Here is a 15,642-nt window from a genome sequence, read left to right as displayed (position 1 = left end):
CCTGGACAGTTCAATTCAAAATGAGTTTCTCTCAGCTTTGGTTCCTTGCAGACCGCAGCTTGGGGCTTAGAACTGGTGGCTTTTCACGCTTGCGTGAAATCTTAAAATGCCTTCCTTTGCAGACAGCCTTCTCTCCTTTATATATATTTTCTGCTTTGAAGGCAAATTCCCATTGTTTCACTATGTCTTTGGACTTTACCTCTCTAATAATAAAAATCTATCATCAAACTAATTTTGCCAGAAATCTTTGGGAAAAATAAACAAACCATTTCTTAATTCTTCTGGCCAGGTGTAACATTTCACCTACTCTTTTGAATTCAAGCTACTCGGGTTTATTTAAAATTGCAAATGTCCCCTTAACACGTCACATTCTAAAACTTGACCCATGTTTACCTGTTTAACATTCCAAACCCAGCTTCTCTTCTTGATACATCAAAGCCTTCAGAGCAGCTGTCTCCGATTCAATTATCACATACACACACACACACACTTTCTACTTTACAATAAATTCCAATAACATTGTGAAAATTATTATATCTCCTTGACAGATACCACATCCATATAAATATCTCTATAAATATCTGCAGGAATAACAGCACAATTTATCTGCATAACTGGGATCAATCTCGGCGAATTCTGCACAAACAAGGAAAAGTTACAGTCTTGGACTAAGCTTCCAAATTTTGTGAAACTCTAATGAACATTAACATGAATTTAAAGAATCTACATCAATCCAGTACCTAACTGCTTCAGTAAATAGACAATGGGCTCCAAATATCACTATGTTATTTTGTTCCAAAAAGGGAAGCAGAGCTGAATTGAAAAGCTAACTTAAGGAAAATGTCTGCCTTTGATTCACAGCCAACAGATAAATGTAGCATGACAATGAAGATAGAGAAAGGAATATAAAATGATCTGAAAAGGCATTAGCTTCAGCATTCCAAATACTTGGGCCTTGCAAGCCCTGACTAATGTTGACTTTAAAGTTTTTTAAATTATTGGAATTGGTAAAAGATGAAGAGGAGACACAATCCAAGTTTTCAACTTGTGAAGGACATTAACACATTCCATTTGGTTGATCCCAAAAGCTAATGGAAGAGAAATTCTTTCTTGTAGCACTACTGGAAGACTTGCATCAATACCCTAGAGGCAGGCAGCGCTGCAATCCCTGCCTGTGTGGCATTCTTCACTGGTGCCATTGCCAAACTCTGGATAGGCTGTGCAGGTAGCCACTTGTGCCACTGCCTGCTGCCAGGAAATTGATGTAGTCTGCAAGTGCTGAAGCACGAACAAATTTCTCTACTGTAATTCATAATTGTCTATTCCCTCAAATATCCACTCACCATCTCCTTAATTTTTCCAGAGTATCTAACTGTACTGGAGCTCTTCATTTTCCACACATTCCCCACTTTCTCCATCAACTAGTTAAATTTAACTTGTGCGTGCACCTTCCTGCTTCTAAGCTTAAGTCAGTGTCCAGAGTCTAGAGTTCATTGCAATCTTGGTTATTTATTAGATTTTGAATAATATCTCCATAAGCTTTCTTTTTCTCGAGTAAGTAATGCATAAAAATCTCCTAAAAACTCAGATCCTTGAACACTTTGGTTCCTTTTCCGCCATGCATGGGGTATTTGTTGCACCCTATTGCAGTTGCATATTAATCTAGGTGTAGTCTTGCCAGTGTACCTTGTAAAAACAATTTATCCATTGCAAGATTAAATTAGCTTTCTTTATTTTGTTATACACTGCACTGCTGTCATCAGTAAGCTATTCACCTATATTCCCCAAATCCCTTAAGTCCCTTTGTTCAGAAATATTTCATTTATTTTTCAACTGTTTACATAAACATAAACTGTGTTTCCAGAATGGACAAGAGCAGTAACTGGAGAAAATCAAGCAAGACTGGTTCACAGAAGACATTTTATTATTCCAAATATTTATAACTGAAATTAATACTATGCATTTACTCCTTTAAAAAAAATGATTGAAGTCTGTGGTCAATACATACAGATACAGACGATAAAATAGTAGAACATCCTTTGCGATCATTGAAATGTTAATGTATCACACAATTATGCTGAATATGTATGGTTTGTTAAAATGAAATCCTGAAGTTTCTTCATTTTACCATTGGAATCAGGCAGTTTAGACTTCTGCTCACATGACTTTTCTATGCTCACCGTTTTCAACTCCCTCAGAAGGTTAAGGGAAGATGGGGAAACTATGCATGGCAAATTGTACAGTCTTTTGACAAGACAAGGACTGGGTATTTTCTCACATTAAACCCAGAGGACAGAAAGCCCAGAGGACAGAAAGCCATTTGCCCTATGTTCTTCCTCCATCTTCCATATACAGAATTTTCTAACAATTTCTTTCCAATTGATCGGAGCTGGAATCAAATCTATTTCAATACATCAATTTAATTATTCTGTTAACATTGGACTTTTACTTGTACAAACATGATGCCATTTACTGACACTTGTATCAGTCTCTACATCACTGTAAAAATGGCTTGCCTTGTTTTTAAGGAAACTGGGATGGTGATAAATATCTCCCTTGACTTTGTTCTTCCAAAAGCAATTAACTGGTAGGGTGCATCTTCAACAGCGTTTTGCTCATGGTTTTTCACATAATATTTCAGAATTGCATTTACCAGAAAAATTCAATTCAGCTGACAAAGTTGGCCTTTGATTCTTTGGACAGAAATAAATCTAATATATAGGTAAAAATCCATAAGCTTAGTTAAAATTAGTTTAGATCCACTTCCATTTTAAGGGCAACAGCATTATTTGGACCGAAATATTCAGCAATGGGGGAAGAAAGAACCCAAACAATCTCAATCACATGGATTTAACTTTTTCCTCACTATTTCAGGCATCTAGGCTGTACCATTTGGATTTCCAAAAGGCATTTGGTAAGGTACCACACATAAGACTCCTTAGTAAGATAGGAGCTCTTGGTGTTGGGGGTTGTATATTAACATGGATAGAGGATTAGCTAACTAATAGAAGATAGAGTTGGGATACAGGGGGCATTTTCAGGATGACAACCTGTAACTAGTGGAGTGCCACAGGGATCAGTGCTGGGGCCACAATTATTTACAATATATATTAGTGACTTGGATGAAGGAAATGAATCTACTATTGCCAAGTTTGTGGATGACACAAAAATAGGTGGGAAGTCAAGTGGTCAGGATGACAGAGAGGGATATAGACAGGTTAAATGAGTGGGCAAAAACTTGGCAGATGGAATATAATGTGGGAAAATGTGTGACTATGTACTTTGGCAGGAAGAATAGAGGTGCTGAATATTGCTTAAGTGGAGAAAGACTGAAGAAACAGAGGGATTTGGGGCTCCTCGTACATGAATCCCAATACAAGTTAAGCAGGTAATAGGAAAGGCAAATGGAATGTTGGCCTTTATTTCAAAGGGAATAGAGCATAAAAATAGGGAAGTTGTGCTAAAACTATACAAGGCACTACTTGGACCACACCTAGAATACTGTGAACATTGGAGGCAGTCCAGAGAAGGTTCACTAGGTTGATCCCAGGTATGGAGGGATTTTCTAATGAGGAGAGGTTGTGTAGGTTGGACCTGTACTCATTGGAGTTTAGAAGAATGGGAGGCAACCTTATTGAGATTATTAAGATTCTTAGGGGGCTTGACATGGTAGATGCTGAGAGGCTGTTTCCCTTTGTGGGAGAGTCTAGGACTGGAAGGCATAATCTCAGAGTGAGGGGTCACCCATTTGAGACAGATGGGGAGGAATTTCTTCCCTCTGAGGGTTGTTAATCTGTGGAATTCCTTCAGCCTGGGTCGTTAAGTATATTCAAGGCTGAAATAGACAGATTTTTTAATCAGTGAGGGGATCAAGGGTTATGGGGAAAAGGCAGGAAAGTGGAGTTGAGGGTTATCAGATCAACCATGATCTCATTGAATGGCAGAGCAGACTCAATGGGCTGAATGGCCTACTTCTGCTCCTACATCTTATGATCGTATTTGTAGAGGCAGTCAAATACATATTTAATCCCAATACCTTGGCAATCAGCAGTACATTATATTTCCTGGACGTTGATAACTGGGAAAGAGTTTATGATAAACAATGTAAATCTGATTGCATCTCGATTTAAAAATAGGGAGCTTTCATAGATTTGAGTCCTACCAAAATAGACCATGTACTAAAACTGAAATAAGTGACTGCTGCTTCTAATGAACAAGATCTTGGCAGACATGGTAGAAAAGTGTCTCAGATCAGTTCCTGGAGTAGTCAGTATTAGTACGGTTCAAAATGGTCCCATTCTGCAACTTACTGTTAGGAATCAGGTTGCATGCAATTTTGTCCTGACCTAATGTATGTTCTATCGCATTATCTTCTAAACTATTTAAATGTGGGATTTTTCTTACCTTCACGAGCAGGTAGGCCTCGTTCTTTCTTCTCTTCACACTTGTTGCATTCACTGAAGTAAAGCAGTAGGAACATATCCAGTACCATCCAGACCAATGAGGTGGCCAAAACCACCTTACAATATGCAAATCTTCTCATGGTACTGATTCAGATAGTGCAGAAGTAGATTCAATTCAGCAAGCTGTTGGACAACGCTGTCACAGCACCTGCTAGGAAGACAAAGATAAGTAAACAGTTTAATTGTAGATGAGCATAGTACAGCTCATAATTAACTTAAAACACTGTAAACAATTCCTCTCCACAAAAAAATCCTGTAAAGAGGCAGTATTCTCTTGAATTTTAGAATGACTATCTTTTCATTATGTTGTTTCTAGCTAGATCAGAAATTAGTTCCATATTTGTCTACCGTTATATTCAGCAGAAAGCACAAATCTGTACTTAATTTTTAGAGTCTACATAATAGCATTATAAACTGAAGACCACTTCTCGCTCACATTCCTTGTATTATCAACACAACAAAGTAAACTGCACGTTTGTTGTACATCTTACAAAGTACAAATTACTTGAATTTCAGTTAAAATTGCAAAAAAGTATTATGAGTTGAGAATTTCAATTGATTTTTGGATTGTGTATTGTCTTCAACAACACAGAAACTGAAATTTAATTTCAATTCCGAAGCAGGATGGAAACTCAAAATACTTTGTCCTTTTCACTGATGCTGATCGATGCACTGCGTGTTTTCAGCATTTTTCTGTTTCGTTTCCTGTTTGCAGTATCGTGCTTTTTAATTATAATTTGGTAGCTGTAACGGCCAGAAATGAATAAAGGTGGTTTTACATTGATGGAATGACAGAGATGGAAGATGCATAGTACTTTTGCCATCAACAGCACTCCAATCTCCAGAGATCTGATTGCATCAGGTAGGCAGATTTTCATGGATTTCCTAAGCTGCTACCTGGTCTTCATTCAAACTTTAAAGCATGGGGCCAGAATGCTTCAGAATTCTAATCATGGGAATCGTAACAAATTACCTAGATCTAAATTGGGAGTAAGAACAAAAGCATATCCAGTCATTGGTCCAGATCTTCTGATCAGCAGTGATGCCACAGCGGTTATGATTAAAATTATTTCCTTTTTTTTGCCATTGCAGATGGGACTCTGTCCTGGAATGAAGAATTGTCGCAGAAATTCATTCATCGGGTTGGCAAGGAGAGGGAGTGGCAAGGCCACACCTCCTCCTGATGTCACAGTTCAAGCAACTCCCTTTAAGGTCAGCATGCTTGCATTGTTATGGTGATTTGTTTTAAAAGATATTAAGTTTTTTTTAAAAACCTATTTCTAATGTTTCACTCTTAACTGCTGTTATGAGTTGATAGTAGGGGGTGGGGGGAGGGTGAGCATTGGTGGGGATCTAGGGGGAGAAATGAGCATTGTCAAGGTTTGAAGGGGGTTCGGTGGTGGTGAGCATTGTTGGGATTTCCTCAGGCTCCCAACATGTAACATTGGCAAATGTCTCAACATTTGCCGCGGTTGTTATCAGAAGATCCAGGCCAACGGGTTCAATTTCAAACCATTTTCCTGACAACACTTGTATAATATAATAGTAACACCAGAAGAGGGAAGATCAAAGTAACCACATTTTGGTTGAACTATTCATTTTACTGTAGCAATTTATTAGATGAATGTTACCAACCACAGAAGGGCAGAACAACAGCTGCTGGGAAGATAACAGGCACACTTCTGGTGCACAGATGCTGCACACAATTCCTTCTCAGTTAGGGTCTTATACTCCACTTCTACAACATAACTACGTTCACCAGAACTGGCTGTTTAACATGTATTGGTTCTCTTGGAGATGTAAAGCATAATAAACAGTTGAATAGTTGGGTATAATAGTGGAGGAAAAACAGATAGGTTAATTCAGAAAACAATTTGCCACAGGGAAAAAACATAACAATTGCAGTTATACAGCGCCTTCGGCATGGAAAAAACACCCCAAGGAACTACACAGGAGTGTTAACAAAATTTGACACAAAGTCACATAAGGAGATATAAGGGAAAATAACTAAAGGTTTAGCCCAAATGGTAGATTACAAAGAGCACCTTAAAGAAGGAAAGAGAGGGAGAGAGGCAGAAAGGTTTAAGGAGAAAATTACCAAGAATTGGGCCTTGGCAGCTGAAAGCACTGACACCAAAGGCAGAGCAATTAAAATTGGAGATGCTCAAGAGACCAGAATTAGAATGTAGATATATTGGCGGGTTGCAGAGCTAGAGAGGAGTGAGGCCATGGAGGGATCTGAAAAGAAATATGAACATTTTAAAATCATGGTGTTCCTGACTGAGAACCAATGTCAATCGGTAAACACAGGGAAGATGGGTGAGCAGGTCTTAAACTGGGTTACTACACAGGCAGTAGAATTTTAAATGACTAAATGTCCTGAATCACAAATGTTGTCTACATTAAGCAAAACATTATTGGTCCCTAATTAGATATTACCAACAACTTGGGGCTCTGGTCTAGGATCATAACAGACCCTATAACACAATGACCGATGGCACATAAGTAAAACTGCTACACTAGTTGCAAACCTCTTAACAGGTTATTGTCTAACCTGACTTAAGGGCCTAGATCTTCAGGTCAGCGGCAATTCTATGCAGATTGCTGCTGCCCATGAAGATTTTACTGACATGATGCTACTGCCCATTTCTTCAGAATTTTCCAATCCCAGCATCTCCCTTTAAAGTCCTTTAAGTAGAGTAGAGTCAGGGGAAGAAGAGGTCATGCCCTCCTTTTATGTCAATAGCTGCCAAATTCATGAATGTTCATAAAGATCCAAGTCTTTTAATGAACGAGTGGGTGAGGTGGGTACTCAGGTTGGAGATGTAGTCGGGGGGTCGGGTCAGGAGAGCAGTAGGTGATTAGGCAGGTAATCAAGTGGCCGGAGAGTCTGGCTGGGTCAGGCAGTCAGGTGGTAATGGGGTAGTTGGGTCAGTGTGGGAATGGGTAGTTGAGTGGGGGGTCAGTTGTGGAGTTACCCAGCTGTTACATCAGGTTTAAATTGTCCAACATTTTCAAGTACACAGTTAAGTCCCTGTATCTAGGCCAAGTCTGCGCCCTGAGCTCAAGGTCAGGGACAATCACGGAGGGTGGCAGGCAACACAGTATCAGCCCATCTAAAGTTTAAACTTCATGGGCTATTCTGACTTATATCCATGTGTCAGGACTTCCACAGGGTGCTGACATGCATCTCCTGATGTACGTCCCATCTCCAACGATTTGGAGACAGGAAGATTTGGATCATTATATTCAGTAATTGTATTTTTACCAAAGAAAGCAGATTTAGGTGATTTCTTATGGCACTGTTCTTGATTGTCACAGCTGCTCATCAACGTATGTATCAATTTCACAAACAGCAGTTAAGAATCATGGAATGATTACACCACAAGAGATGACCATTTGGCACTCCTGCTTCTTATTTGTATGTTTGTATCGTCATGATGACGAGAAACTGACTGAGTGAGATCTAACTACAACTTCACCAGCTAACTAGATAGATGAAGTGTTTGAAAAAGACCAGTTTTTAAAAGATAGAAGAAAAGATCAAAAAAATGACTGCCACAAGACACCTGTTTAATATTTTAATTTGATCACTTCTCTGGAAAGTTTCTATATGAATTGCACTGCAGAACTGTCACATGGAATTTCACAACTGGGGGTGTCAAGGCCCACTTAAAAACAAGGACTCTCTTGAAACGAAGGCATGAAAAATGAAAAGTGCTGGACTTTAATCAGCTGCAGTTCTATCAAACAATGGGAACTGATAATCAGCCAGATACTCACCAGACATTCAAGACCCTCTGTGGAGGGCAAAATAACTCCAGCTCCTATTTATTTCTTTCTTGAAATTTGTCAAATGTTTCGGAGATGAAAAGATCAAAAAATGGGGACTACTTGATCTGCAATGACTGCAAGACATGCTGATCGAATTCCTTTCTGTGAATATCCAGGCAGGAGTTTTAAAAACTGGTTCTGCCAAGCAGAATCAGAAGAAGAGAGAAAAAAAATCACAGGCACTGAAAAACACAGAAGACAGCAGGAAAGATCCCCCTCTCTCAAACTAAAAGAGTGCCTTCAACAAAATACAGATCTGAGCCACGTCAACTCCAGAGTTCGACAAGAAACCAACTAACTTCAAAAACTTCAAATTGCTGCAATGTTCAACAATCTTCACCTCAAAGGTGAGCAAAGGGCTTAATCATATATTCGTATAACTTTTTATCGGACTCTAACCTTTTTACTTCTGACGTGTCTGTGATGTCACGTCTGTATTATCTTATTTCAGGTTTAGTAATGAATAAACTTACTCTTTGACTCAAGAAAACCTGGTTTGATTGGCTCCTTATTAATAACTAAATACATTTTGATTGGGAAAAGGTATTTACAGGGAAATGGTTAGTGAGGTTGAGTGTCTTGGGCTACAGGGAAATACAGATGGGATGGTCAAATGGGCAGCTAAGTGGCAGATGGAATTTAACCCTGAAAAGTGTGAGGTGATACACTTTGGAAGGAGTAATTTGACAAGGAAGTACTCAATGAACGGCGTGACACTAGGAAGTTCTGAGGAACAAAGGGACCTTGGCGTGTGTGTCTCTGAAGGCGGAGGGGCATATCAGTGGGTGGTGAAAAAGGCATATGGGACACTTGCCTTTATCAATTGAGGCATAGATTACAAAAGTAGGGAGATCATGTTGGAGTTGTATAGAGCCTTGGTGAGGCCACAGCTGGAGTCTGTGTGCAGTTCTGGTCAACACATAATAGGAAGGATATGATTGCACTGGAGGGGGTGTAGAGGAGATTCACCAGGATGTTGCCTGGGATGAAACATTTAAGTTATGAAGAAAGATTGGATAGATTTGGGTTGTTTTCTTTGGAGCACAGAAGACTGAGGGGGTGACCTGATCGAGGTGTACAAGATTATGAGGGGCATGGACAGAGTGGATAGGGAGCAGCTGTTCCCCTTCATTGAAGGGTCAGTCACAAGGGGTTCAAGGTGAGGGGCAGGAGGTTTGGGGCGGGGGGGGGGGGATGTGAGGAAAAACCTTTTTACCCAGCGGGTGGTGACGGTCTGGAATGCACTGTCTGGGAGGGTGGTGGAGGCGGTTTGCCTCGCATCCTTTAACAAGTACTGGATGAGCACTTGGCACATCATAACATTCAAGGCTATGGGCCAAGTGCTGGTAAATGGGATTAGGTAGGTAGGTCAGGTGTTTCTCACATCTCGATGCAGACTTGATGGGCCAAAGGGCCTCTTCTGCACTGTGAGATTCTGTGATCCTGTGAAATTAAATTTTTACAAAACCTTTGTTGTGACCAACTGAGGGGGCTGAACAGAAGGTGAGCCAGCTCACTCCTTCTCACCCGGTCATAACAAAATGCTCTCCAACGCCCTCACAATTTTCTACCTGTGGTGCTCAGAATTGGATAAAAATACTCCGCTTGGGGCTGAACCAGCGCTTTATGAAGGCTCACCATAACTTACTTGGTTTTGCGGTCTATGCATCTATTTACAAAGCACAGGATGCCCTATGTCTTATTAGCTGCTTTCTTAGCCTGCTTTGCACCTTAAATGATTTGTGCATATAAACACCCAGGTCCCTCGACTCCTGCACCTCCTTTAGAATTGTTTCCTTCATTTTATATTGCCTTTCTTTGTTTTTCCTACAAAATGTATTAGTTCGCACTTCTCGGCATTAAATTTCATTTGCTACATTTCTGCCCAATCCACCAGCCTGCTTATCTACACTTGAAGACTCTCACCATCCTCCTCACAGTTCATAATACTTCCAAGTTTTGTGTACTCTGCCAATTTTGCCTTTCACACTCGAGACTAGGTCATTAACATAGATCAAGCAAAGCAGTTTTCCTAGTACTGATGTCTGAGAACGTCATTGTTTATTTTCCTCTAGACCAAAAAAAAACAACCGTTCACCATTATTTTCTGCTTCCTATCATCCTTAGCCAATTTTGCATCGCTGCTGCCACTGTTCTTTTTATTACATGGGCTTCAACTTTTCTGACAAGCTTGTTATGTGGCAGTTTATCAAATGCCTTTTTGAAGTTCACGTATGCTAAAGCAACTACATCAACCTTTATTCTTCTCAAAAAACTCAATCCAATTAGTTAAACACGACATCCTCTATTTCAGCACTGTATTCTTTAATACATACTGTCATCCCTCTTACTTTCTTTCCTTCCCTATCTTTTACACTTTGCATCCAGGAATATTTAATATCCAGTCCTGTTCTTTGAGTCATGTCTCTGTTATCACCAGAAATCATATTTCCACATGGCTACCAATGTCTTCATCTCACCAACCTTATTTACTACACACTGTGCTCACATGCATGCTGTTATGACCACAGGAAATGTTAATTGCTGCACAAACGAATCCCAGAGGAAAACCTGGCTTACGGACCATAACTTTTGCTATATTCCGAAAATGAGAAGGGGGCATACTGAGCTCAGCAGCAAGGAATCCAGTAAACATTTTGAGGTTTTAAAAATTAAAAGTAAAAGTTTTATTAACAAGAATAAAAGAAAACTTAAGCACACAAGATTACAGTTACACAGTTAAACTTAGTCTTACAAAGCATCCCCCCAAAAGGACTACTCAGTCAGACCCACAAGTAAACACCTTCCAGGCAATACTCCCTTATAGATGTTAACTATAAAAAATCCAGTAATGTTACCCAAGGCAAACTGCTGTAGCTTCAATAAAGGCATATCACAACCTGTAACTCTCTTCTACTCTGCTGTGAAAATCCAACCTTCAGAATAAAGCTGCTTTTCGCAGCCTAAGACTTTTCTGGCTTGACTGGATAGTTGACTCAAACTGCATCTTCTCGCAATCACAGTTCCATCTAAAACCAACAGCAGCTCAAGAGCTCAACACTAAAATACCCTTTCATTTCAGGTTCCATTGTTCTCACACCTCTTTGAAACTCAAATCCTTCCAAATAGAAGATATTTCATGTTTCCATCTCATCTTTGTTTTCGAGTCAATAAAATATAATATTCCCCCTTCTATTTACCTATGTAACTCCCGTAAGATGCAAAAATGTTTCTTTGCACCTCTGACTCCCCTTTGATATTCAAACAAACTCTCCACTTATCTAAAAATGCAAATGTTCCCTTTATGCCTCACATTCTGAAACTTGACCCATGTTTACCATTTAGCGAGGTCAAGCAGTTACAGGGATTACATAATAAATAGGAATATGCTAAGAGGAGTAGATGAAGTGAGAGATCTTGGCGTACAAGTAGACAGGTCCCTGAAGGCAGCAGTTCAAGTAGACAAGGTTGTAAAGAAGGAATATGGAATGCTCTCCTTCATTGGCAGAGATATAGATATAAGGATATAATGTTGGAATTGTATAAAACACTGGTGAGGCCACAACTGGAGTAGTGTGTGCAGTTCTGGTCACCACATTACAGGAAGGACGTAATAGCTCTGGAGAGAGTGCAGAGGTGGTTTACAAGAATGTTGCCACGGTTAGAAAAGTGTAGCTACGAATGAGAGATTCGATAGGCTGGGGTGACTTGATTGAGGTGATGAAAATTATGAGGGGAATAGATAGAGTGGACAGGATAAAATTGTTTCCCTTGGTGGAGAATTCTAGAACCAGGGGACATAGATTCAAGATAAGTGGCAGAAGGTGTAGGAGGTACATGAGGAAGAACTTTTTTACGCAGAGAGTAGTGGGTGTCTGAAATTCGCTGTCCAAGTTGGTGGTAGAGGCAGAAACTCTAAACTCTTAAAAAGTACCTGGATCTGCACCTTAAGTGCTGTAAGCTGCAGGGCTATGGGCCAGGTGCAGAAAGGCAGGATTAGAAAGGGCACCTGGATATCCCTGGGCTGGCATGGACAAGATGGGCCGAATGGCCTCCTTCTGTGTTGTAACTTTTCTATGGTTCTATTTAGCATTCCAAACCTGGCTTCTCTTCTTGATACAAAGTCTTCAGACCAGCTGTCTCCAATTCAATTAACACACGTGCGCACACAGTTCTCCCAGTTCTTTAGACACCTTGTTTGCCTCTCTAATGTTACCTCCTGGCTCCCATCTCCTACCAAGTTAGTTTAAACCTTCTCCTAATATACTTAATAGTCACACTTAACTTCATTTACTATGCCAGATCACTAAAAAAGCCATGGACAAAAAGCTATCCAAGGGATTTGGCTTTGGCCATGTAGCCACCAATCATTTATTCTCAAAAGTGAGAGATCTGCTAATGCAGGTTGCTATATCTCCCAGCTGAGAGTCAGCTTTTTAACTCCATGTCAATAAAGTGATTTTCTTCACAAACTTTCTCATCAGTTTGTTTACAGTATAATTAAGTTGCTATTAACTTTTCCTGAACTGACATTAGAAAACTTGCTAGCAAACTTGAGTTTAACAGCATTTCCAAGATCTGTGGAATCTATCCAAAACAATAACAGCCAAAATAAATGATTTCATTAGCTTGACATTCAAAATGACTACACAATAACTATAAAATTCTGATGCAAGAATGATAATTTCTTAATGGCATACAAACTACAAAACATCCTGATAGTGGAGATATGGACCTGGTAGAGATTAAGTATTTGATCCTTATTCATAATAATCAGTGTGTGTAAACCTGGTCATCTACTTGGATTTCCAAATCAAACCTTGTAAATTTTCAATTAACAATAAAAATATTGTTGTTTGATTCCAATTTGAATTCACTGCCAAAGTAAGCTGTTGTAGTGTAAAGATTAACTGTGCTTAACTACTCGATTGGAATCATAACGCAAAATAGGAGTCCAAGGATATTTGCATGCCTATAATACTAAAAACACAAGTCACCAACTGACAGAGTTTAATTATCCTCAGCATATGCTAAAATACTTAACTATATATATTTTTTTGAAGCGTAGACACTGCTGTTTTGTTTGCAACTGTTGGTAGACAATTTGCACACGGCAAAGTTGCAAAAACAGAAAATTACACGAATGATCAGATAATTTGAGTGTTAGGAGAGGAATGTTGATTTAGGCACATGAAATATACTTATAGGTTTTTGTGGTGTCCAACTGAGTCTCAATTTCATTTTCTGAAAGATTAACCAGGTATTTTTAAATACATGCTTGAGATGTGAGTGGTCTTGTCAAAGCTGTTTCATTACCTTGAGGTGGTGGGCCTTCTTCTTGAACTGCTGGACATAGCTTGATACAACTGTGCGGGACTGGAGTGACACATGGGCCAGACATGATAAGCTGGTAGGTTCCTTCTCTGAAGAACATCACAAAACCAGTTTGGTTTCTATGACAATCTGACAGCTTCATGTTTTTTTTTTTACTGATTCTTTCCATCTTCCACCCTAAACTGCAGCTCATTCTGCTGCCCTTTTTCTAACTTGCACCAAGTAATTGACACCTATCACCGCCACTCTCACCCCAACCTACGCTCACTGACACAACCTCTCCTGGTCTGGAACATCTTAATTTAAAAATTTTCTTCGTTTTCAAATCCCATCATCGCCTCACCCTTGACCTATCTTCATAAACCCCTCCAGGCCTACAACCCTGCTAAGATCTGTGTTCGGCCAGTTCTGGCCTTTTGCATGACCCCTATTTTAATCAGTCTATCATTGAAAGCTTTTCTTTGAGCTGCTTATGCACTGAAATTCCCTCCCTACACCTTTCCACCTCTCTATCTGCCTGCTCCTTAAAACTTACCTCTTTGATCAGGCTCTAGGTCATCTCTACTCATATCTCCTTATGCAGCTAAGTGTCAAATTTTGTTTGAGATACAGGTCCTTTAGCATAGTAAAGGAGCACCAAGTGCAATGTATTGTTCTTGGTTGTGGCATTATGTAATAAGGATAAAAAGCCATATATTGTAGTAGGGAGTCTCGTTAGCTGTCAATTTCAAGAACCCAAACAAATTTGATGATGGAACCTCCAACAGTAATCAATCCAAAGCACTTCACTGATGAGATGCTAATGGTATCTAGGAGGTTTTATATGTTGTATACTCCAAAAGGAGTTCCAAGAAGTGTCTCGCAGAAGGAAAAATTTACAAACAAATTCAAGGTAACTTATTTATACAGATTTTCCTTTTCCCACCTATTTCCATTATGAAAAAAAAGAAAAAAAAAAAAATTTATTTATTTATTTATTTATTTATTTTACATCTTTTATGCTCTCCCCACCCCCACTAGAGCTATACCTTGAGTGCCCTACCATCCATTCTTAATTAGCACATTCGTTTAGATAATATCACCAACTTTAACTTTAACACCTATGTGTTCTTTTGTATTATTGTTGTTGACATCTTTTGATGATCTGCTTCTATCACTGCTTGTTTGTCCCTACAACCACACTCCCACTCCACCTCTCTCTCTCTCTCTCTCCGCCCCCCACACACACACCTTAAACCAGCTTATATTTCAACTCTTTCTTGGACTCGAACTCAAGTTCTGTCGAAGGGTCATGAGGACTCGAAACGTCAACTCTTTTCTTCTCTGCCGATGCTGCCAGACCTGCTGAGTTTTTCCAGGTAATTCTGTTTTTGTTTTTGTCAAGGTAACTTGATTCAAAAGAGACATTGGAGTAGATTTTCTGCAGAGTAACACTGAATAAAAATTATTTTACTAAATATTAAAAACTATAAAGGTTTAGTGAACTATGTGCATATTTGCATGGAATTTACATCAGAGAAATAGGTTAGTCAGCCTAACTGGTCCATGCCAATATTTATGCCCAACATGATCTTCCTCGCACCCTACTTCATTGAACCTTATTTTTCATTTCCTTTCTCTCACCGTACTTAGAATCTTAAAATGATGCAACGCAGGAGGAGAACATTTGGCCTGTACCAACTGTTTGGTACATCTATTCAATTAATCCCACTACCCTGATCTCCCCCATGGCCCAGCAATCTTTTTTCCCCTTTAAATAATTATCTAATTCTCTTTTGAATATTACTACTGAATCTGCTTCCACCATCCTAGCAGGCAATGTATTATAGATCACAAATCACTGCATAAAAAAAATTCCTTGTGTTGTCTTGGGTTTTTTTTGCCAAGCATCTTAAATTTTTCTCTTCTGGTTACAGACTCTTCTGCCACTGGAAACAGTTTTTCCTTATTCAATCTATCAGAACCATTCACAATTTTGGACACTACTCTCAAATCTCCTCTTAACCATCTC

General features: G+C 39.3%; 1 protein-coding gene across 4 annotated transcripts in view; it reads right to left on the bottom strand.

Moving 5' to 3' along the window:
- The window catches only part of galnt1 (UDP-N-acetyl-alpha-D-galactosamine:polypeptide N-acetylgalactosaminyltransferase 1), a 214,193-nt gene that overhangs the window by 130,787 nt on the left and 67,764 nt on the right, over positions 1-15,642 (bottom strand). For 2 of the 4 annotated variants that reach the window (XM_041184208.1, XM_041184211.1), the window contains one exon: positions 4,405-4,614. In XM_041184208.1, coding sequence (XP_041040142.1) covers positions 4,405-4,543 — 139 coding nt within the window. In that variant the 5' untranslated portion in view covers positions 4,544-4,614. The remainder of the gene's footprint in view (positions 1-4,404; positions 4,615-15,642) is intronic. The other 2 variants (XM_041184210.1, XM_041184209.1) reach the window with 1 other exon arrangement.

This window comes from Carcharodon carcharias, chromosome 3 (genome assembly GCF_017639515.1).
Source record: "Carcharodon carcharias isolate sCarCar2 chromosome 3, sCarCar2.pri, whole genome shotgun sequence".
NCBI classification, from domain to species: domain Eukaryota; kingdom Metazoa; phylum Chordata; class Chondrichthyes; order Lamniformes; family Lamnidae; genus Carcharodon; species Carcharodon carcharias.
The sequence above is the reverse complement of the archived record's forward strand: the minus strand, read 5'-3'. Positions and strand labels throughout refer to the sequence as shown.